Source organism: Phytophthora infestans, genomic scaffold, assembly GCF_000142945.1.
Source record: "Phytophthora infestans T30-4 supercont1.20 genomic scaffold, whole genome shotgun sequence".
NCBI lineage: Eukaryota > Oomycota > Peronosporomycetes > Peronosporales > Peronosporaceae > Phytophthora > Phytophthora infestans.
Window position 1 is genome coordinate 2,108,255 of NW_003303739.1, and position 21,753 is coordinate 2,130,007.

A 21,753-nucleotide genomic window follows, 5' to 3' on the forward strand; every position below is an offset into this window, starting at 1 on the left:
GATTCGTAAACTAGTGACCCGTCAAAAAACATCTTATCTCCACACCACTTACAAAAGTCATCCTGCTTGTTCTTGTACTGCTTAATTGTGTTTTCGGGTCTTGTTGAGGCGTGTCGAGCCATAACATTGATCACAGCTCGTTGGAGCTCCTGCGCATTTGAAGCGTTCACGTATGCCCTCGGAACTGGTACAGCGATTCGCGTATGATGTGCGCCTATGGAGGCGAGGGCAATAGCTGGTTAGTTTGACCAAGTAAAGGGGCGAAAAAGTGGCTTTGCAAGAAGGTCTCAACGAGTGCTCTGATTACTATTCCTTTTAGTAGTTTCAATGACTGACCTGACAGTCAAATATGTGCGAAATACCTTGAAATATGTATGGTTTTTTCAGTGGGATCTGGTCCAGACCTACTGGTAGATTCGGCTACGATCTTCTGTACGTATCCACTCTGGCACTATCTTCCCCCGCTTGAACGCCCTCCCCGCTTCTAGTTAAGACATCACTCTCATATTGGAGCCCAGTGTATCGGCAATATGTGGCTGTTCGCAGCCATCAGCCTGGCGATCGCGACACCATGCTTCCGCGCGTGGCTCGAGGCGCTGTTCGCCGAGCTCTCAATCATCTTTTTTACGTACCTTCGCCTTGTGTCAGCCGGCCTCACCTTGGTGTTGCTCCTGGCGCTGGCCTTCCACTGCCGCCGCTTCTTGCGCAGTCGTCGCGTCGCCAAGCGACAGCCCACGACCCACGAGGCAAATAAGGACGCGATTGTCACCGACTTTAAGACAGGAATCGCCCGCGTGCAGTGGCGACGCGGCACCAGATGCCGCGCACTCATGCTGCGCGTCAAGAGCACGACCAGCGAGATCGCGGGCAGCGGCTTCTACCCACCGCAGCTCTGGACGTCGGCACTCTTCGCGCTCGCCATGTTGCCCATCATCAACAGCGTGGTCGTAGGTGGCGGAGGGGGCCAATCCCCGTCCAGTTTCCGTGCTCTCAAAAGTGAAGTGGCCCAGACTTCATTCGATACCGACGCTGCGGCGCTCGTGACGCTGCAACAACAACTGACAACCTGCAAGTTCTCCGGAGGGGATGACTGCCTTAACGACGTCTCAAGCATCTCTGTGCTGGGGGATTATAAACAGGGAATTGGATACTGCGCTGCATTCGACGCTGCCTATGTGAACGTGACGGCTGGTGCAGCACTGCCCGCCCAGTACTTCCCCATTGGGGTGGAGGAGGCTTATACTCAGGGATTCGCAAACAACTTCTCAGCCTGGTCTGAGACCAACCAGGAGAAGTTTCAAATGGATTGCCCACTGCTGTATAATGAGACTGTAACTGGAGACGGAGAAGAACTGCTCTGCTGCACGGAGACGCAGTATGAAATGCTGAGTCTGCAAGTCCGTCAACTGCCAGGACAGTGCACGTCCTGCAAGGAGAATCTGCGCAATTTATGGTGCCAGCTCACGTGCCATCCAAGCAACAGTTTGTTCCTGGATGTGAAGCAGGTTCGCCTAATGGAGGGAGACGTATACCACACAGACGAGGTCTTTCCCGCAATTGAGGTGGCTACGTACTACGTGGGAAGTGATATGGTGCGCGATCTGCACGACTTTTGTGAAGCCGATACGGGTTTCGTGCCGCTAGTGTGCGGTCTGAACGAGGATAACTGCTCGACGACAGGTGCAAGCGTATTAGAATATCTTGGAACATACAGCTTTGGCGGTGTGGGATCACCGTCACAAGTGAACTTCACGACGATGGAGCAACTATCTGAGGCAGAACAGGAGGACAAGATTTGTGCTTGTGGCAGTGCGAACTCGACCGCATGCTTCGCGCCGATGGATACGAGACTGAACTCGTGTTTGGATACATGTGGATCGCTGTGTGCAGTGTCTGCAGACGACAACAGGGAGTACGAACCGGCATGCTACAGTGCAGGCAGTACGCCGGCGACTATCGCCAGCAGTTCGCCTAGTATTCCTGACAAGATCGGATTACTACTGTCCGAGTTGTCGTCCCGTGCTGAAGCTGGCAGCTTTGAAGTACTGAATTACGCGCTAGCTGTTCTTGCGTTCCTTGCAGCTACTGTATTGGCGCTTGGCTTCGCGTACTCTACTCGGTACGGCAAGAAGAAGCGACAAAACGTGATAAACGACCCTGTGCACGAGTTTATGAGCTCTGGTATGTTGTCAACAATAAACTTGGATCAACTGAAGGGCATTGGGCGCTGGGATGATCGGCTAACACAGCAGCTGAAGCGCTGGGGGGACTTTGTGGCCATGGGGAACCACCCACTCTACATTATTCTACTATCGTTGATGCTTGTGGTGTGCTGCTCTAGTGGTCTAGCGCGTTTGGAAGTGGAGACGGACTTATTGAAGTTGTGGGTCACAGAGAGTAGCACTGTATTCCAGGACCGGGCGCGCTTTAATGAGATGCTCGGACCCGTGGATCGACTGGAGCGTTTGGTGCTCGTGGCAAAAGATGGTGGTGCAGTGACCCGATCGGCTTATATAAAGGAGGCGATCCGTCTACAACAGATTGTGGAAAAAGAAGTGACTTCGGACGGTATTACGCTCAGTGACATCTGCGTCAAAGTTACTGAGAACTCTTCTTGTCGAGTGAGCGCCGCGACACAGTACTTTCAGAACGACATGGACCACTTTCGAGTGTACGAGACTTACGGTCTGGTATACAAGCACTTGAGCAACTGTGTAGACGCTCCTGAGCGAGCGGATGTTGCTGTATGCAGCGAATTACAAGTGCAACTTAACGCATCAGGATCGAAGCTTCCACCCAGTATGAGCGATTGCCCGTGTGTGTCTTCCTTTGGTTTGCCGATGACTGAGTTACAGAGGTACTTGGGCGGATTTACAGGGGATGGCAACTCGGTGGACACGAGTACTTATCTGGAACAAGCAACGACGCTGTTTTTGACTGCGGTGGTGACGAATCATCAAGACGCAGCCAAAAATGCAGATACTTTTGCTTGGGAGCGTTCGTTTATTACTCGAATGGAGGAAGAGGCGAAGAACAGCGCTCTGTACGACATTTATTATGCTGCCGAGACGTCAGCAGACGATGAATTTGCAGGTGCTTCCAACTTGGACGTCGTATTCAAGGCTGGGATTGCAGCGTTTCTCTCTATGGTTGTGTACGTGGTCATCGGTCTGAACAACTGGAAATTGGACCGTCGCTTCTTCCATTCATCGAAGATCGGTGTGGGATTCATGGGTGTTGCGTGCATTTTGATGGCCGTGGGCGGAACTTTGGGCGTTTTGGCGTGGACTGGCGCGAAACTTCAGATTGTGACACTAGTGGTGTTGCCGTTGGTGACGCTGGCTATCGGTACGGGCAACATCTTCTTGATCCTGCACGCTATTGACCTGAAGCAGGAAGAGTTGAAGATGGAGCAACGGTCGCTGTTTGTTGGCCTGGAAGACAACGACTTTGGTATCCATGAGATAACCTGCGTGTTGCTGTGTGAAGCCACAGGTCACATTGGCCCCAGCATGATCCTGACAACCATGTGCGAGTGCTGCATCGTTGCATTTGCTGCGTATTCGGCGATGCCAGCGGCGCAGTGGTTGGCTGGATCACTGGTACTAGGACTTGCTGCTAGTTTTGCCCTACAGATGACCTTGTTCCTAGCAATTGTAGTGTTGGACAAGCGTCGTGAGCTGAGCGGAACGTACGATGTGATCTGTTGCAAACGCGCTTCATTTCCCCGTCGTCCACGTCTTTCGGAGGCTGAGAACACGACTGCGACAGAGAACTCGTCGTTCCCAGGGAGCACGTGTTCCATGCCTGATCTGAATCTGATGAATCGCTGTGTTTTTGGCTACGTGAACGTGTTGCTGAAAAAGACGTCGAAGGTTTTGGTGCTTCTCGTATTTGGTGCTAGCTCTCTGGTGGCGATTGTGGCGATTGAGACGATGGATCGCGGTCTTTCTATTGCTTCATTCATCCCGACTGATTCGTATCTGCACTCGTACTACCGTGCTGTGGATGAGAACGATTTATCGAGGAAGGAGTTCTTCGTTTATTTCGTGGTGGAAGCTGGTAACGGTGACAGCTTCAATGATCTCGCGAATGATGCAGCAGCCCAGAGCAAGTTTTGCTCTTCGAAGGAAATCTGCGACGACTTGTCGATCCCGAACATCCTCAGCGCGTTGGCTGCGTTTGGAGACAGCAAGGTTACGTACTTCAAGGACGACGTCGTTGTTGGCTCCTGGCTGGACGATTTCTGGGGATTTGTCAACCCGGACAGTGAGTGCTGTCGCGTTGACTCGAAGAACGCCTATGCGTATTCACCTCTTCGTCCTCAAGAAAGCAGTGCTGAGAATATTTGGGAACGCGCCTCAGCAGCGCCCTCGTGTCTGTCTGAGGCAAGTGACGTGTTGTCGGTGCCTCGAGAATCGTTCATCTCCCTGTTCAGTATGTTCTTGACTGCAGCCCCTGGGCCGTTGTGCACGTATGCTGCTGGCACGCGTTACCATGGACAGCTCAGTATTGATAACCGACCTCTTCCTGTGATCAGCAGCAGCGCTACTGTGACCATGAACGGCACTGGCTATGGTAGGGATGTAACTGCGTTTGCCTATAAGGTTTTAAGCACTACAATGGGTTCGTCAACGATCTCTGGCAGCCAGGAAGGAGCGGTGACGGCCTACTCGCAGGCCCAATATATCGCCAAGTGGATCAGCGATGAAACTGGCGTCGAGGTCTGGGTGTACTCCCTCGAGTACGTCTACTTGGACCAGTTCCACTCTATTCGTCGCTCTGCGTATGTTGTCGTGGGTCTCGGACTTGCCGTGGTGTTGGTACTGCAGATTTTGGCTCTAGGAAGTTATGGGTATGGAATTGCAGTGACTTTCATTGCTGCACTCACAGTTGTCCAAGTCGCTGGTCTGATGATGCCGATGGGTGTGCCTCTCAACTCGCTGTCGGTTGTGAGTCTATCGATTGCTGTGACGTTCTCTGTGGGCTTCTCGAGCCACTTCGCTCGCCTATTTGCCAAGGCTCGTACCATCACGGATGAGTCGGGTTGTGCTCCAACAGGAGACGCCTGTGTGAAGAAAGTATTGACGAAACTGCTGGCCTCGTGGACTCTTGGTGTCGCTCTCTCCAAGTTCGTTGCCATCGCTGCACTTGCACTGGTGGCTACTCCTGTGTTCGAGCCGGCGGGGAATTGCTTTTTCCGGACGTTGATGGCTGCTGCCGTGTGCTCCTGGCTTAATGGTGCGGTGCTTCTGCCTGTGGGTCTCAGCGTTGCTGTTGATGCAACTGAAGGTCGTGTGCGTGATATTAAACGTACGAACGAGGAAGGTGGTGAGTACTCGCGTGATAGCCCCTTGTCATCGTACCACAACGCTCCTCTGACCAGCAAATAGCTGATGAACTAGCTACTCATCGGCCCTTCATGCTGGCCTGCATACATGTACAAGAAGCGAGAACTCTGGAGGTGATCTCCAAGTGAACAAGAAAAAAGCCCATGTGTACACTTTGGCGCTGGGCTTGCAGCAACAAGACACAGACGACAGGAGACTTCTAACAACATGAATGTATTTTATATTTTGCACATTCGAATGCTCTCGGGTTTTTTAGAATAGTGTGGGGGCCAATTTTGCCTCACTTCAATGTGCATCCTCATTTAGGTTATGGCACTTTTCTATTCTAACTCCTGCACATTTCTCGTCAAGTGTCGATAGCTTTTGTTGCTATGAGCAACCTGCCCACGACTGGTGGCGCCACGTCTAGCATGTTCAGCCCTCGCACTACGAGTGGCGACAGGAATCGCTATCACCTCCCCAGTAGTGGAGCTCGTACGCCACGTGTGTTTCCTCCGGATGTGCATAGTATTCCTCTGAGTCCATCGAGACTCGAGAGTCCAATGTTTCGAGAGCGCGTGTCAGCTCTGATGCAGCAAGGAGACACGTACGCCAAGCGCCTTGACAGCGAACGCCGTCGATCTGTCGACCTCGATGCTGCTTTGCGAACGTTGCGCGACGAGCATTTCCAAGCTCGCAGGGCACTCAGTGAAGCCACAAACACTCATCTTTGTGCAGCTACGACGGAGCTCAAGTCGATTCGAACGCTTGAGAGTCGTCTAGACAAGGTGCTTACTCGCTACAACGAAGTGTGCAACGCCAACAAGGCACTGCGGGAACAGATTCAAGCTTTACGTCGTGAAAAGGTGCAACAGGCTGCAGTGTTTTGATAAGCTGGAGAGGGAGACAGCACAGGCCCAAGGGGAAGCTGCGCAAGTGGCACAAGCATCCCAAGCAGCAAGTGATGCGAGAGACCGAGCCAACCGACAGAGTGAAGTGCTGCGAAAGCAGCTCACTGAAGATGACAACAACTTTGAGTCCGGATGGATCGAGAAGACCGGGCAATTGGCGGAAGATCGAGCCATGATCCGTGATATTCCACGTCTTCGCACGCCTAAAAGTCCGTCGCGACCACATTTTGTCAACAGCGCCACCCCAGGAGTTGCAAGCTCACCTTTGCCTACTAACACGTCTGGTCGATCCCTTCCTGGGGGGTTTAAGCTGCTGTCAACACCCGATATTAAACTGCGTGCTGAGACCCAAAAGAACGAGCGATTGCTGCACGAAAAGGCTAATGACTTGCAGAAGCAAAGTGAACGGTTGCGACTAGCCCAGGATGGTCTAGCCAAGATCAAGCGAAAGACTGGCGAAAAGAGTTCTCAGGCCTTAGCGGCCGCTCTGATTGCAGCCGAGGAGAAGAACTTTTCGCTTTTCAACATGATCAACGAACTGAGTACGGAGATGGAGGCTTTAGAGGTGGAGAACAACGCACTTGAAGCTCAGGTGAACGAACAAACCCGTGATGGCTCCATGGGGTCGGTTGAGGACGCAAGACGACGCGCACTAAAGCAACAGCTAGAGGACCAGATCGAGAAATCTCGACAGAAAGTAGCTCGGCTAGAGGCTCGTCATAGTGAAGCTGCTGAAGCTTCGGAGGTGATGAAAACGGGAGCCATGGGACTTTTCCACAAATTGCAAGGGCCGAATGATGAAGCATTCGCGACTCAACTGTCTACACATGGCGTCACTGACATCACTATGGCCCAGTTACTTGGCCTCCTCGAGCAGCGCGTTGGTGAGTTAGTGGACATTCACAATATTGCAACGAATGCACCTGCTGCAGCTGCGTTAGGTGCGCATCATCCGGCCATGAAGGTCGATGGAGGAGGCCACGAAAGTGGCAACACGCGTCAATCGCGCAACGGCGAGCGCTCTCGTGGAGGTGGGGGCGTTTCTTTCACGAGCGGTGCATTGCTTCGACCGACACCGCCTACTGCGGACGACTTTGGCGATTCGGATAATGATGACGCACAGCAGGAAGACGTACTGCGACCATGCAAGATCTCGGATATCCAAGAGAAGACTGCAGCTGCGGTGGGTCGACGGAAAGAGAAGCAGATCCGCGCCAAGAGGTAGAAAGTTCGATTAGCAAAGGAAGTTTGAGCTTCGACAGGTTGTAATAGCCTTAACGCTTAGCTCCTTAACCACACTGGAATTTTGTAGCTTAACCGGACTTGCTGGTGCTGGAGTCTTTGATACCGAACTCGCTGATGAGGTGGTCATAGTAATCAATCACGTGGTGCGTGTAGGCGCGTTTTGCGGCGTAGTCTCCCGGCATGAACGAGCGCTTGAAGCCCGTGAGCAGGATCTGACGCAGCTCGTGTGGGGAGAGCTGGAAGGCGTCACACGCCAGTCGCACCTCACGCACCATGTTCGTGTGGGACACTGTGCAATTGTCCGTGCACAGACTCACCGCCAACTTGCTCGTCAGCATGTCACGTAGCGGGTGGTTCCTGGCATCGAGTTTCATGTCGGGCGTCGTCTGCAAGTTACTGGACAGACACACTTCGAGGCATGTCCTTGAGTTCCCCAAGTACTGCACGAGATCGTGGCAATACGTTTTGCGCTGGTCTTCATCCAGATCTGGTTTCTCAAGCGTGTCATGGCGGAACAGGTGCAATCCATGTCCGATTCTCTCGGCGTGGAGGTCTGTGATGGCCTCAAAAATGCTCTCAGGGCCGTAACCTTCACCCGCGTGCACCGTTTTGTGCATGAACTTCTTGTGTGCAAAGGCAAAAGCCTCCACGTGGTCATGAGCTGGGTATCCTCTCTCAGCTCCCGCAATATCCAGAGCCACAACAGGCACGCCGTGCTGCATCTTGGTAGCATAAGCCTGTGTGATCAGCGCCATGGATGCCAATCCATACAGTCGGTGGGGATCCTCGTGACGATGCACATCGCAGAATTGTTTGTAGTACGGACCAAACTCCGACGTGAAGAACCTCATAGCACACACAATAATACCATAGGCGAACCGAGGTGCCAGCCCAGAGACCACATCCTTGTCCTTAGCATTATACTCGTCGGTGGCGCGTTTCAGGCCGCGATTGACGCAGAGCAGAACTTCTTCAAGTGGCAATTCACCTGGGACCGCATTGAGTTGTGGAGCGAAGCGAGTCTCGAAGTATCGGACACCTAGAGCGAACTGATCGCACGCCTGTTCGTAGGCAACGCGCTCTAGCGCTTCACTGGTTCGCAGCACGGCCGAAGCGTAGGAGAAGCAGACGAGATACTCCTCGAGAGAGTCATAAGTCTCTTTGAACACGTCGCGGTTCAGCTGCTCAGCGTCGTAAGTGGGGAGCTTCACGCCCTGTTGATTGGCCAAGTCGATGAGAGTCTGGGGACGAAGACAACCATCCAAGTGGCAGTGAAGATCTGTCTTGGGCACGAGGCGCAGAAATTCGTCGGGAAATGTCTCGTTCTTCGGGAACTGACGCAACTTGGCTGACGACATGACGCGGAGCTGGAGAGCGGATTGCGACTTAAGCACACAGCGGAAAAATCGAGAGTGGCGAAGCGGTGAGACCATCATGCTCCTGGGTTACTGGGACGCGTGCGAATTGGGAGGTTTTGTTTGCGGTAGAAAAGACCGGTTCGGCCGCCGACTATACGGACACACAGGAGTGGTGGCACGGGTGGCTGCCACAGGAAGATGGTTAACAGAGCAAATATCACTTCTACATTCTCACAGTATAACCTCTGTCTAACAGGTTATGGGTCCAATGGTTCATACTGTTGCCACGGACGAAGTCCAAGGCAAGCCGGAAGCAGAGCCTAGTCGCGAAAGGGCAGGCAGCCAGTACGGCGAAGATGATGAAGTCAAGAAGGCGGACGACGAAACGAAAGGGACGCAGGACAAGCTACTAGACCTACTCAAGGACCTCGCAGTGCGCATGGGACGCCTGGAGGAGTCGCAGGAGCGACATGAAGAGAAAGAGCGCAAGGGTCGAGAGAGCAGCGTTTTCGGGTCGTCGCTGGGCCTGGGCAGAGCCATGGACAGGCAGGCCCTGGACCAGACGCCACCGCGGCGCACGTCGCCTGCCGTCTCGCCGGCCACGTACTTCGGGATGAAGCAACGTGAGTACCGAGATGCAGCAGCGAACGTCGAGATGGCTCAGGCGCCACAGCCGGCGCTGCCGCAGCACTATGTGCCGCCGCAAGCGTATCGAGCGCCACCGCCACCGTCGCCAGGACCGGGATTCGCTGGGGTACCGGACACCCGGCAGAGGAAGCTGGGGATCCGGCCGTTCGACGGGAAGGAGCTGTACCATGGGCTAGGGAGCGGTTTCCTGGCGTGGGGCAAGCGCTTTGTGCGCCAGATACAGTTCGCCGAGCGTGCTAGTGGGTTCCAGTGGACCGAGGACGTCAAGGTTGACATCCTCGGTCACCATCTTAGCGGAATGGCCGAGAGGTACTACAACCAGCAGGTTGAAGGCTGGTGGGAAGAACAGCCGACGCTCGAGCATGCGATGCAGCGGATGCTGCACACCTTCGCCACGAAGATCACACCCGCGCAGAGCATGAAGATGTTCACGGAACCGAAGAGCTCCAAGAGAAGCTGGACAGAGCACTACCTATACCTCGTGACAGTTAGCGAGGCGTGCGGCGGTGCGGACAACCTGGTCCTAGACAACATCGTGCACTACCCGGATCCGAACATGCGAGTGTCGATGCTGTCCAGGCTGAACTTGGCACGCACGGACTACCTGCGCCAAGCGGAAGAGCTGACGCACTTCGCCCAGTCGACGGGGATCGAGCTGCGAGGCAAGCAACTGGGGCGAGACGTGGTCAACGATGTGCACGAGGACGAGAAGGACGACCGCAAGTGCTACAAGTGTGGTAAATCTGGCCACTTGCGGGCGGCCTGTCCGAACAAGAAGAAGAGGTGGGGCGAAGGCACGGACGCTGACTTCGTGCTCACGGTCGAGGAGTCGGCCACAGAGACGGAGGACTGGATCCTGGACAGTGGATCCAGCCGTCATCTGGTGAATGATCCGGAGCTGCTGGAAGACGCGGAAGACTACGAAAGTCAATGCGTGGCAGCGGACGGAGGAGCGCTAAAAGTAACTAAGCGCGGGAGCGTAATGCTCGTAACCACGGCGATGGGGAAGATGACCAAAGTGCGGCTGCTGAACGTGCAGTACGCGGAAAACTTGGAAAGGAACATCATATCGTACGGGTTGTTGGAGGCGAAGGGGTACGGACTCGCGTACCGAGGGAAGCACCGCGTGGTAGCCGGCATCAACGGCGGGCCGGCGGTGTTTGACGTCGAGAAGACAAACAACGTCCGTGCGTGCAATGGAGTCCAGAGGCACGGGGCGGAAGGGCAACGTGTTGATGTCGGTGTTGGCGGAAGGTGAGGCGGATGTCGGCAGGGACGTGCAGACTGGGCCGCTCATGCATTTCCACCGTAGGTCAGGACATCTGAACTACGATACGATCATTAAGATGGCCAAGGACCCGGCATCCGGGATTGCACTCACGGACGAGGTGAGGGCGAACTGCTTGGCTTGTGCCCAGGGCAAACAGACCAATAAGAAGCAGTCGCGCAAGGACACCGGGGCAAACTCGCCCATTGACGTGATCAGAGGCGTCATCTGCTCCGACCTGAAGGGGCCGATGACTCCGAGAGATCGACTAGAGAACCGATACATGGTCAACTTTGTTGATCATCGCACCAACTACTGCAGGGTCTTCTTGGCGAAGACTAAGGACGTCGCGGCACAGAAGTTTAAGCATTTCATGGCGTGAGCGGCAGTTCAACTGCCGTATACACGTGTTGAGGACGGACGGTGGTGGGGAATACAAGACCCTGGATCTCTTCTGCAAGGATACCGGAATCAGGCGGCAGATTAGCGAGCCGCGAAATCAGGCTAGTAACGGCAAGGCGGAACGAATGCACCGCACCGTTATGAATATGGTGCGGAGCATGGTGTTCGCCTGTGGCCTTCCGCTTAGTTTCTGGGGGGATGCTGCGGAATATGCAGCCTATATCCTAAACAGGTGCCCGACGAAGGCTAACCCGGGATCGAAGTCGCCACTGCAGATGCTCACGAAGAACACACCGGTTTTGAGTGACATCGTGGTTTTCGGGTCGCCCTGTACGGTGCACGTGGACGTAAAGAACAAGTCCCTGGGTGAGAGGGGCAAGTCGGGCATGATCGTGGGAAAGAACGACGAGATTAAAGGCTACCGGGTGTATCTCCCGAAGGATAAGGTAGTCGTAGTGACGCAGCATGTGAGCAACGTCGAGACGTTGTCGGACGTGCAGACGAGCAATTGAAGCGCGTGCACCTGGAGGACTCCGAGGAGTCGGAGAACACGGGCGCTTTGGAGACAGACACTTCGAGGACAAAGACGAAGGAAAAGGCGAAGCGTCGCGGGAAGAAATCTCGCTGGACGCGGGATAGGCATCAGACGCGCTCGGCTACGCGGAAGCCCGCTGAGGCGGTGGCGAGTGGAGGCGCTGATGAGGATCGGGTGGAACAGACCGCGGACGTGGTGAACAGCGTGCGGGAGCCCGACCCGAAGAGCTACCGGCAGGCAAAGAGGAGCAAGCTCTGGAGGAAATGGCTGGTTGCCATCACGGAGGAGCTCAAAGCGCTGGAGGAGAACGGCGTGTGGGTCGTGGTGGTGCCACCGATCGGCAGCCACGTACTGCACACTAAGTGGGTATTCAAGACCAAGACTGATGCAGACGGAGCCATAGAAAGGTTCAAGGCCAGGCTCGTTGCGTGCGGCAACGAGCAGATCTTTGGCGTGGACTTCGGGCTCACGTTCGCGGCGGTCATGGAACTGAGCACGGTGAAGGTCATCCTGGTTTTTGCTCGTCGCTGGGGCGTGCCGGCGAGGCACGGGGACATCCCCAACGCGTACGTGAAGGCCGACAAGGAGCAGCATCTCGAGATCTACCGGGAGATCCCACAGGGAATGGTGATCGGAGATGAGGTGATGCGCAGGCTCGGAGTGAGCGTCAAAGGTAAGCTGGCGCTGCGCTTGAGGAAGTCGCTGTACGGCCTACGCCAAGCGGGCAGGCTGTTGAGTCAACTCCTGCACGCGAAGCTGGAGGAGGCGGGGTTCACACGGTGCGTGACGGACATGTGCCTATACTACAAGCGAGAGGACGGCGAGATGACGCTCATGGGCGTGTACGTGGATGATCTCCTGGTCACCGCGTCCAAGCCGGGTCTGGTGGACGACTTCTTCTGCTCCATGAGCGTGTTGTCCGTGAAAGACTTGGGCGAGGTGAGGAAATTCTTGGGGATGCGCGTGGAGCTGGACAGCAGCGAGGGGTACTCGCTGGACCAGCAGGCGACGATCGAGGAGCTGCTGGAGCAGCATGGGCTGGCAAACGCAAACAGTGTGTGGGTTCCTGTTGGTGAGGAGCACAACGAGGCGGAGGTAGACGAGCCGCAGTTGTTGACCAAGGTGGGTGCGCCGGGTGAGCCAACGATCCGCCGTTTCCAGTCGCTCGTGGGAAGTTTGCTTTGGATAGCACGGTGCACGAGACCCGACATTAGTTTCGCTGTGCATAAGGCCACGAGGAGGACACACCAGCCGACCACGAGTGACTGGAAGCTGGCCAAGAGGGTCGCAAGGTACTTGAAGGGGACGAAGAGCGTCAAGCTGATCATGCAGGCGCCGACGAGGAAGGAGGACGTGATGGCTTTGGAGAGCTGGAGCGACGCAGACCTCGTCGCCGACAAGAGCGACAGGAAGTCGGTGAATGGAGGAGTCGTGACGATGGACGGGGCTGTGGTGCAGTGGATCTGCAAGAAGCAGACCGGCGTGTCGCTCTCCACGATGGAGGCCGAGCTCACGTCAGCGTCGCAGGTGGGGCGCGAGCTGCTGGGACTTCGGGAGCTGGTGCGTGAGCTGGGTTTCCGGGTAGTGGAGCCAGTGCCCATGAGAATGGACAACCAGGCGGCGATTAAGCAGCTAGAATCCGAGGAGAGCATGGCGAGTGCGAAGCACGTGGACATACGCGTGAAGTTCATCTGTGATTTTGCCAGGAAAGGGATAGTGAAGCCCGAGTACGTGGAGTCACGCCTGATGATGGCAGATCTTCTCACGAAGGCGTTACCGGCGCCGAGGATCGCGGAACTGCGGGAGATCTTCAAGCTGAAGTGACGAGTTCTGCCGAGAGTGCGACGACCGAGGAGGAGTGTTGGATTTGGACCGTGCGGCTGGAGCAGCTGCGGTTCAAGGCGGTAGAAAAGACCGGTTCGGCCGCCGACTATACGGACACACAGGAGTGGTGGCACGGGTGGCTGCCACAGGAAGATGGTTAACAGAGCAAATATCACTTCTACATTCTCACAGTATAACCTCTGTCTAACACAGGTTCTGCAGCTTGAAGGTGCATCGAGCAAGTTGCACGGACCGACGAATGTGAATCAAAGCGCTGCCTTCAAGGCAAGGCAATGCACATGCATTTCTCGTCGCGAATAGGCGGCTGGTCACCAGCCTGGTGAGCGATGATACGGACAAATGACTAGTGCTCAGGGAGCTCGAGGTACCCAAATTTAGAAATAGGACGAAATGGAGTACCAAAAAGGAAAAACCTACCCAGGTTTTTGGTGCATAGCCGTGCGACTACTGACCAGCAGGTTTCGCCAGGTTTCTGGCCAGGCTATAATTAATAAAGTAAAATACCATGCTTTGAAATTATTCCCCTACACCTACTTATCCCATGATACGGCACGTCGCAGCTTCTCATAATCCAATCATTTCCAAATTTGAGTCGTGCTGGAATAATGAAGCGCAAAGCTTACTTTGAAGACGAAGCGTCCATCGACGAAGATCCCCCAGCCTCTTTGTCCAGCGTCTCAGAATCGGAAGGTGAGGGGGAGGTGGCCACGCAGGTTGGCGGCAGTGCTAGCGAAGAGGAGTTTCCAGCAGACCAGGAGGGCTCTTTTGAGGGGAAGGAGCTGCGTCGCTACCACACAAACTGGAAAAGCTGGGAGAAATACCGCGAATCGTATTGCGAATCCGAAAGTGCGCATCTTGTGGTGCACGAATCGGAGAGTGTCGCCAAACGCAACAAGATGCTGCGTGCTTCTAAGCGCGCTAAGGACGGTGGTTCGATGCGATACTTACCCGAGACCCTTCCCCGTTTTCGCCGGCGATACATTTGTACGCACGGGTCGCGGACCCGCCGCCGTGGATCTGGAAAGAGACAGCAGTTCAAGCTTCGAGGTACTGGATGTCCATTTTGTTTTACTGCAGAGAGTGTGTACCGCAAAGGAAAGTGGATCCTAGAGATCAAAAATCCCATCTACACTCACAACCACAAATTTTCCCAGGACATTTACGAACATTATCCTCACAATCGCCAAGTTCCGATGTTCGAGCCTCTGGTTCAAGACCTTCGGTTGATGGTACGCGCTGGAGGCAAGAGTCTCCGAATTTACGAGTACATTCGCGATAACTCCAGGTACAAAGTGACGCAGAGAGATGTGGCCAATCTTCTTACCCGAATTCGCAATAAGCTCCGGGGACAGGCCGATGATGATTTGGCTGTTGCCGAATTTCTTGTCGGGTTCGGCGAGGAAGACAAGAACAACGTGGTAAGTGTCGATGACACGTCGATGGGGAGACAGGATCAATCTCACTGAGTACAGGCCACATGCGCGCGACGTTTGCTAAGTATCCGGAGCTCCTGCTGGTGGACTGTACTCACAAAACCAATCGGTAAGTTTGTTACAGGTTCTAATCCAGGTTTCCTTTCAGTTGTTTAAACCAGGTTTCGTACCATGTTTTAAGCTAGGCTCAAAACAGGATTAGAGTGTTCATTATTTTTTAACGTTTGTTTTTATGTTTATAGATACGACTACCAGCTTTGCAGTCTGATGGTGATGGATGCCTTCGGGTCTGGTCAGTTCGTACAGCACTCTGTTATCGAGACCAACTCGGATTGGCATATGCGGAAGGTCCTCAGCCACTTCAAAACTGCCAATGTCATCTGGGAGTCGCTCCGCGTGGTGATGGTTGATAAAGACATGAGAGAGATCAGTGTGATACGGGAGGCATTTCCGGATGCTACTATTCTGCTCTGTCATTTTCACGTTGTGAAGTTTTTGCGAAGTGTGGTTCGTGAGGCTCGCTTTGGACGCTATTCTGCAGACAAGTACGACTCAATGAATCATCTCTTCTCCAATCTGGTAGACGCTCCGTCCAACGAAAAATACGCAAAGAATAATTCTATTTTGGAGAAGTTTTCATGCGCACATGGGAATACCTCCTTCTGGGAATACTTCTGTGAGAATTGGGACAAGTCGAAAGACATGTGGACTAGATATTGCCGCCAAAGACTGCCGCATTTTCGCAATAATACGAATAATCGCATCGAGTCTAATTTCGGAAAGCTGAAACTCGATCTTGATTCATCCTCCACAATGAAAGAGTGCTTGGAGTCTCTCATGCGTCACCAGAAAAAGGACAAAACTCTGTAGAATGGCTAGCGTCGATTCGAAAGGACAAAACTGAAGCTGATCGAGCCGCAAAGTGTTTGTTAGAGTCCCATCCATATCAGATTGTGGATGAGAGTCTACACTGCGATCTAGACTACTCGACGCTATATCGGCTACAGCCTGGAGACTGGATTAGTGGGCAGAGTTTTGAAGCGATTGGAGGTTTTTGGACCAAAGCCTACATTGTTCGAGTTATGCTGACACAGGAGCTAGAACTGAACAGCAAGGTGAGAATGACGGAGTTTCCCGCAGAGGTTGTGCACGAGCTGAACACGTGTGATACGAAACTCGTTTTCCTTCCACTCAATTTTGATCGTATTCACTGGACGTCGATTGTGATCAACACTGCGACCAAGAGCATTTTCATTTACGACCCGCTGGGAGATCCAGACTACATTGCGTACCTGAGCAAAATCAAAACTCGCCTTTGCAAAGAGAGCAAGTTTGCCTCGTACAAATCCGTTGTTGTGGCATCTCCTACCCAGAACGACGGGAATAGCTGTGGTATTTACGTTGTTAACTTTATGTGGAGGCTTCTTGACGACAAGATCAGCAATGTGCAGAAGGATCCTCAGCTGAATAGCTTTAGAGTTCGGATGTTGTCTGCACTACTAAGTCAATAAATGCACTCATTTCATGTCAGATGTTGAAGTAGTATTTGAGTCCGAGCTGTTCTGTGTTGCCGTCGGTAAAACCTCAAACACAAAAACCTGTTTTGTAACCTGTTGTCAATCCTGCTAGATATCCCCTCACATATTTGGTATATCGTGCTGAAATCGCTCTAAGTACAAAAACCTGATGTAAATTTGTTTGAATACCTGGGATGATGTGGCCTGCTACGTTTACATGCACAAAACTGAGGAGTCTCCGAAGTGTCCCAGACACTGTATGTGCACCACACAAGAATTGTAGACCTGCCATCCGATCGTTATGATTACAGCAACCTCCCCACTTCAACAAATTGGGTTGTGCAAATCCTTCCATTCTACCGTCTCGTGAGTAAGCAGAGCTCTAAACAAAACAAAGAAAGGCCAAGATGCATAAATTACATTTTTATTTCAATGCGAAATACATTACGACCTGGTTTCAAACCTGCTTCAGGTTGTATACCAGGTTTAATGCGCACATCTATGCACCAAAAACCTGGGCAGCTAGAAACCTTCAGAGAATGTGTTAAGAATAACACAGATGTGACACAGATAAATGTAACGCATCGCTCCTGTAATAGTTGTCTGTTTTAGCTGAAATAAAATCGTGCCTCCGATGAAATAAAAGAAATGCGGTGCAGAAACACTTGAAAGCGAGTGAGATTCTTGTAGAGTTCGTAGTTACCCCAGAACTTCCCAAGCTGCATGTAGTTAAGTCCGAAGCTACAAGCTTCCATATGAAAGAATATCCAGGGAGGACAGCTGCAGTAGAAGAGCTGTATGGACTGCCTCACTCAAATTAATTCGCTCGGAATAATTTGTTTTGTGCCATGCACAGCAGTACGCCGTGTACTGCACACGGCACCCTGCATGAGGCTACGATGACACCTTTTACGGTGTTTCGCTGCATTAAAAATCACTCGAAGTTTATTTTGCTGTCGTATCTAAACCTAATTAACCACCGCCTACAACTGCTCCGCATGAACTTTTTTTTCGGCCATCCGAATTATTTCTACTTTTTCAAAACTTAAAGTGCACACACAAATGCATCATAGGCACTGTAGTGTTATTGCTAACTTACTACATTTATTAAAAGGAGTCAGAGGACCCCCCCCTTAACTCTGAAATAGAGAATTACAATAAAAAACTCCCGCAGGTAGATCCTTGTAGAGCAAATATTAAACACGCTTTTCAAGGGCCGCGTGCAATATACTGCCCCCCCCCGCGTCTAAGCGATCACATCCAGAATCATCTACTTCTACATAAGTCAAATTTGTAGTGAACTTCAGAATGCTCTGCTAGTTGAAAACCAGCGCAGCCGAGACCCAGCAAGTGTCCCGTGAGTGTAGGTCGCTGGAGTGTATTTTGCATTTGTGTCGGTCAGTGTATTTGGATTTGTATAGGTCAGTCTCCTCTTCGCAAGTACGATATCGCGGTAATGACACGAGAGCTAAATACTACTAGAAAGTAGAAAATAGGAAAATCGTGCTGGCATTACCTCGGATTCATAGCCTACGTCTACGAGCAGCTTTGCACAATCACTGAACGCGTAGCCCCGACATCCCAGCCGTTTAATTGGGATATCGGGGCTGAGTTCGCTGCATCCGCACAGCCACTATAACTATTCATTTTGTACGTCTTGCCAGCGTGGCTGTGTTTATTATTTAAAGATAGTTATTTACTGACAAAGCTTACCGTTTGCGTCTTTGCCACGACAGTTCCTTTAATAAGCTCGAAAATTGATGGCCCTTACCCAAGCCAACGCTTCTGCAATGCTTTACTTTCATACATCTATTAAGGAAATCTGGGAGTTCAGCAAGATTCACTTTGGGTACTCCATTTCATCCTATTTCTAAATTTGGGTACCTCGAGCTCTTTCCTTGAATTTCCCCCAGTAAAGTTGACAAAAACTCATTTGGATTTGCAATTTTTGTTTTATTTGCAAAAACTGATAACTTCGGTTGAAGAATAGCTTCCTTCAATGTCGTCCCGCGTTTCGGACGACGCCAAACGAAAGCGCTCGCCGCCGTCTTCGCCCATACTTACGCCCTGCTCGCTCTCTCCCTCCGTCGACACATCAACCGCCTCCAATTCGCCGCACAAGAAACGTAACAAATGGGCGCGTCTGTTGCTCCGAGAGCTCTACGATTTGGGCTTCAACGACGCCGCCGCCGCCTTGGAGCGTGAGGCCTGCGTGCAGCTTCGGTCTAGCGCCATGAAGAAGCTGCAGAGCCTCGTATCCAGTAACAAATGGAACGATGCGTTGCAGCTCGTGACGAAAGCAGGGGGCGAGCACGAGCAGCTACGGATGAAGTCGACAATGGCAGCTCGTGAGGCAGCACTATTACTACTACAGCGGAAATTCATTGATTTTCTACTTCTAAAGCAGCTACCAGAGGCCCTACACACGTTCCAAGAGGAAATTCTACCGCTTTGTGAGCCCAACGAAACAGAAGTGAAGCAACTGGCCGAGCTTTTGCTCTGTAGAGACGCCGCCGAGATGAAACAACGAGCTTCGAGGCTCTGGCAGGACGAAGAGCTACAATTGAAGCTCGAAGAGCTCGTCAGTCCAGAGGAAATTGTGCCAGAGGGGGCACTTCGCGTGAGAGTGATTTTTACAAGTCAATTTCTAGGAATGACAACGCTGATAGTTACTTTGTGCTGCTAGAAACTCGTGCAGGACGTGGAAATGCAAGTGCCGCAGCCCATGATGAGTGGGCGAGTTGCCGGGTCCTCTCTGGAGGTCCTATCGAGTCATAAGAACGACGTATGGGAGCTGGCCTTCTCTCCGGATGGCGAAATGCTGGCGTCGGCGTCCAGTGACGGGTCTGTGGTGCTCTGGGAGATAAAACTGAAGGAGAAAGCGGTGGGATTCTGCCAGACAATGGAGGTGAGACCAGCCTGACTTTGTTGCTTGTTTCTAGTCGGGCTGACTTGGGGTTTTGCTTTCCTGTAGCTGAAGGCAGCAGCTCTCCATGTGCTGCAGAGCCTCGAGGGTCCCGCAGATTGTCTCGCGTGGTCCCCAGACAGTCGATTCTTGCTGTCGAGTGGGAGTCGCTCTAGCACAATTCAGCTCTGGGACCGGATGGTCTGCGTTTTCCTAGTCTTACAAGTCATTTGAAGGGTTTACAGTAACTGATCAACTTTGTGATATTCTACACGTAGAGCGGACTGTGCGAAAAGCGCTTCGAGCATCCAGGAGGCGTCGTCACAAAAATGCAATGGCTGCCGTGTGGGGACCAATTCGTGAGCGGTAGTGCCGACAAATCTCTCGTTCTATGGGTACGATGCTCGTGGATTTGAGGTATCTATCCCTCACTACTGATGCTCGGCTGTTCTACAGAATGCTGGCGAGAGCTCCGTAGCTTATCAGTGGAGTGGACGGAGAGTACTGGACGTCATTGTGCACCCTCACGACAGCAAAGTGTTCGTGCTCATTTCAGGCTACGAAATTCGCGTTTACGATGTCGCTCACAAGTCGGATGAGCTGTTTATCGAATCGGAAAACCTCATGTCGTGTCTGACTGTATCTCCGTCTGGGAAGTTCCTGTTGGTGAACTTTGTCAAGCAAGAGCAACTCGCGTGTATCGACGTTGGAACGGGCTCTGTTGTAGCCAAATATCATGGAGTTCGTGAGCAACGATACGTGCTTCGTCCGTGTTTCATGGGGGCCCATAGTGAGCTTGTTGCCTCTGGAAGTGAAGGTACACTACATTCAGAGCGCACAGCTCAAGTACTTACTCATCCAACGTATGTGCGCATTGTATGCAGACGGCAAGGTGTACTTGTGGCAACGAGATAGTGGCACGGTGGCAGCTGAGCTAGACGGACACTCAAGCGTCGTGAATGTAGTGGTGCGTCATCCAGTGCATTCGAATGTGATGGCAAGCGCAAGCGACGACAAGACCGTACGCTTGTGGTTTCTCAGATCTTTGGAGTGAAGGGAAAATGAAGCGTCAGTGTTTGAGAGGGGCTTTTGAGTCATTGCAACAGAGCCCGCCAGTTATATAGGAAAACAATAACTATTACTTTTTTACTTCTCTGGTCCGAAAAAGAAATACCAGTTCTGTAAATCGGCGATAACTTCGGTCGTACAGCTCCAACGGAAGCGTGGCTGAGCTAGTTTGAAAGCTCTACTTACGTAGCGTCAGCACGATTTTTTATGAACAATTTTCCCGCCAATTTTGCCGATACCTGACCATTTGAGCAATCACTTTATGGAGGGGTGAAGTTTTTTTTCGCTTTGACGTCAAAAATAATCCGAATTAAATTTTAAAGTATACAAGAAGAAGTGCAAACGGAGCTTAATCTAGTGGTATATCACTAAAAGCAATTCCGTGTCAATTACTCTCCTCAGACGAATTCATTTTAACCAATCGTACCCATCTCAGGACGGACATTGACCAATCACACATGCGATGTTTTGTATAGAAAAACCTATTATAACTGGTATTTCTTCTTCGGACCGGATAAGTAATTAATTGCGTTAAACTTTTTAAAACTCCGGTGCCAAGCAGTGCATAAATAGAAAAACGCATCATTCGATCGACTTTATGGACACAGTTATGAAGGCCACCTATGGTGAGAAGATCCGCAATGGACGCATTCAGCTTGGCCGAGCTAGAGGATACATGGCAACGTGTGAGCATTCCAATGAACTTGCTCTAGGCGAGAGACGGTTGGGCGGATTTGTCTTCGCTCTCTGCGACTGTTCAAGCAACTGGCCAGCTCGCCAGACACGTGGCTCTATCTCGTCATCCTGAGGTCGCAGGCAGCAGTCTACGGGTAAAATAATGCACATTTATTTACTTGTCTACTTTTCAATCTCTTGCTTTATCCTAAGACGCTTGATATTTGCAGACCTCTCGCTGACGCATTATGCGAGGTGACATGATTAAGGCTGCAGTGGAAATATTCCTTCGGTTCCTTCATCCTCTGGACGATGTGGTGTGTGGGGCTCGGCATGCTCGCGACGATTCCACTTCTCCAGCTTCGGACGGGTCGACTATCCCTACGATACGTGGACTGTTTGCTGGCGTCTCTCAGAACCCTGGTGACACGCTGTCTTTGCAAGTGCTGATGGCAAGACCGATCGGTTCTGTGCCCGCATCAGCTCTCTGTTGGTCGCTCCGGCCCGCTCACGCGGGAAACCATAACCTCAGCACCCCGATCCTTATCGGCGGCAGCCCCTCTGTGGCGTTTTTGCACCTAGTCAAATTGTATCTTTGTAGACTCTAAAGTTGT

The 21,753-nt window shown here is 52.3% G+C and overlaps 4 protein-coding genes across 4 annotated transcripts; 3 read left to right on the top strand and 1 right to left on the bottom strand.

The window, feature by feature from the left end:
- Window positions 1–530: 530 nt before the first annotated feature.
- On the top strand, window positions 531–5,505 carry PITG_10901 (resistance-Nodulation-Cell Division (RND) superfamily; the record flags this gene model as incomplete). Its single annotated transcript, XM_002901667.1, has 3 exons — window positions 531–716; window positions 780–947; window positions 1,011–5,505. The coding sequence occupies 3 exons, from the start codon at window positions 531–533 to the stop codon at window positions 5,391–5,393; spliced, it is 4,737 nt and encodes a 1,578-aa protein (XP_002901713.1).
- Window positions 5,506–5,722: 217 nt separating this feature from the next.
- PITG_10902 (uncharacterized protein) lies at window positions 5,723–7,466 on the top strand (the record flags this gene model as incomplete). The annotated part of the gene is made up of 2 exons (XM_002901668.1): window positions 5,723–6,196; window positions 6,246–7,466. 2 exons carry the CDS (start codon window positions 5,723–5,725, stop codon window positions 7,464–7,466), a joined length of 1,695 nt encoding a protein of 564 aa, XP_002901714.1.
- Window positions 7,467–7,488: 22 nt separating this feature from the next.
- On the bottom strand, window positions 7,489–8,844 carry PITG_10903 (putative adenosine deaminase, putative; the record flags this gene model as incomplete). The annotated part of the gene is made up of 1 exon (XM_002901669.1): window positions 7,489–8,844. The coding sequence occupies one exon, from the start codon at window positions 8,842–8,844 to the stop codon at window positions 7,555–7,557; it is 1,290 nt and encodes a 429-aa protein (XP_002901715.1).
- A 9,652-nt stretch (window positions 8,845–18,496) lies between these two features.
- Window positions 18,497–20,311, top strand: PITG_10905 (uncharacterized protein; the record flags this gene model as incomplete). The annotated part of the gene is made up of 5 exons (XM_002901670.1): window positions 18,497–19,111; window positions 19,190–19,399; window positions 19,466–19,597; window positions 19,675–19,791; window positions 19,853–20,311. 5 exons carry the CDS (start codon window positions 18,725–18,727, stop codon window positions 20,309–20,311), a joined length of 1,305 nt encoding a protein of 434 aa, XP_002901716.1.
- Window positions 20,312–21,753: the final 1,442 nt, after the last annotated feature.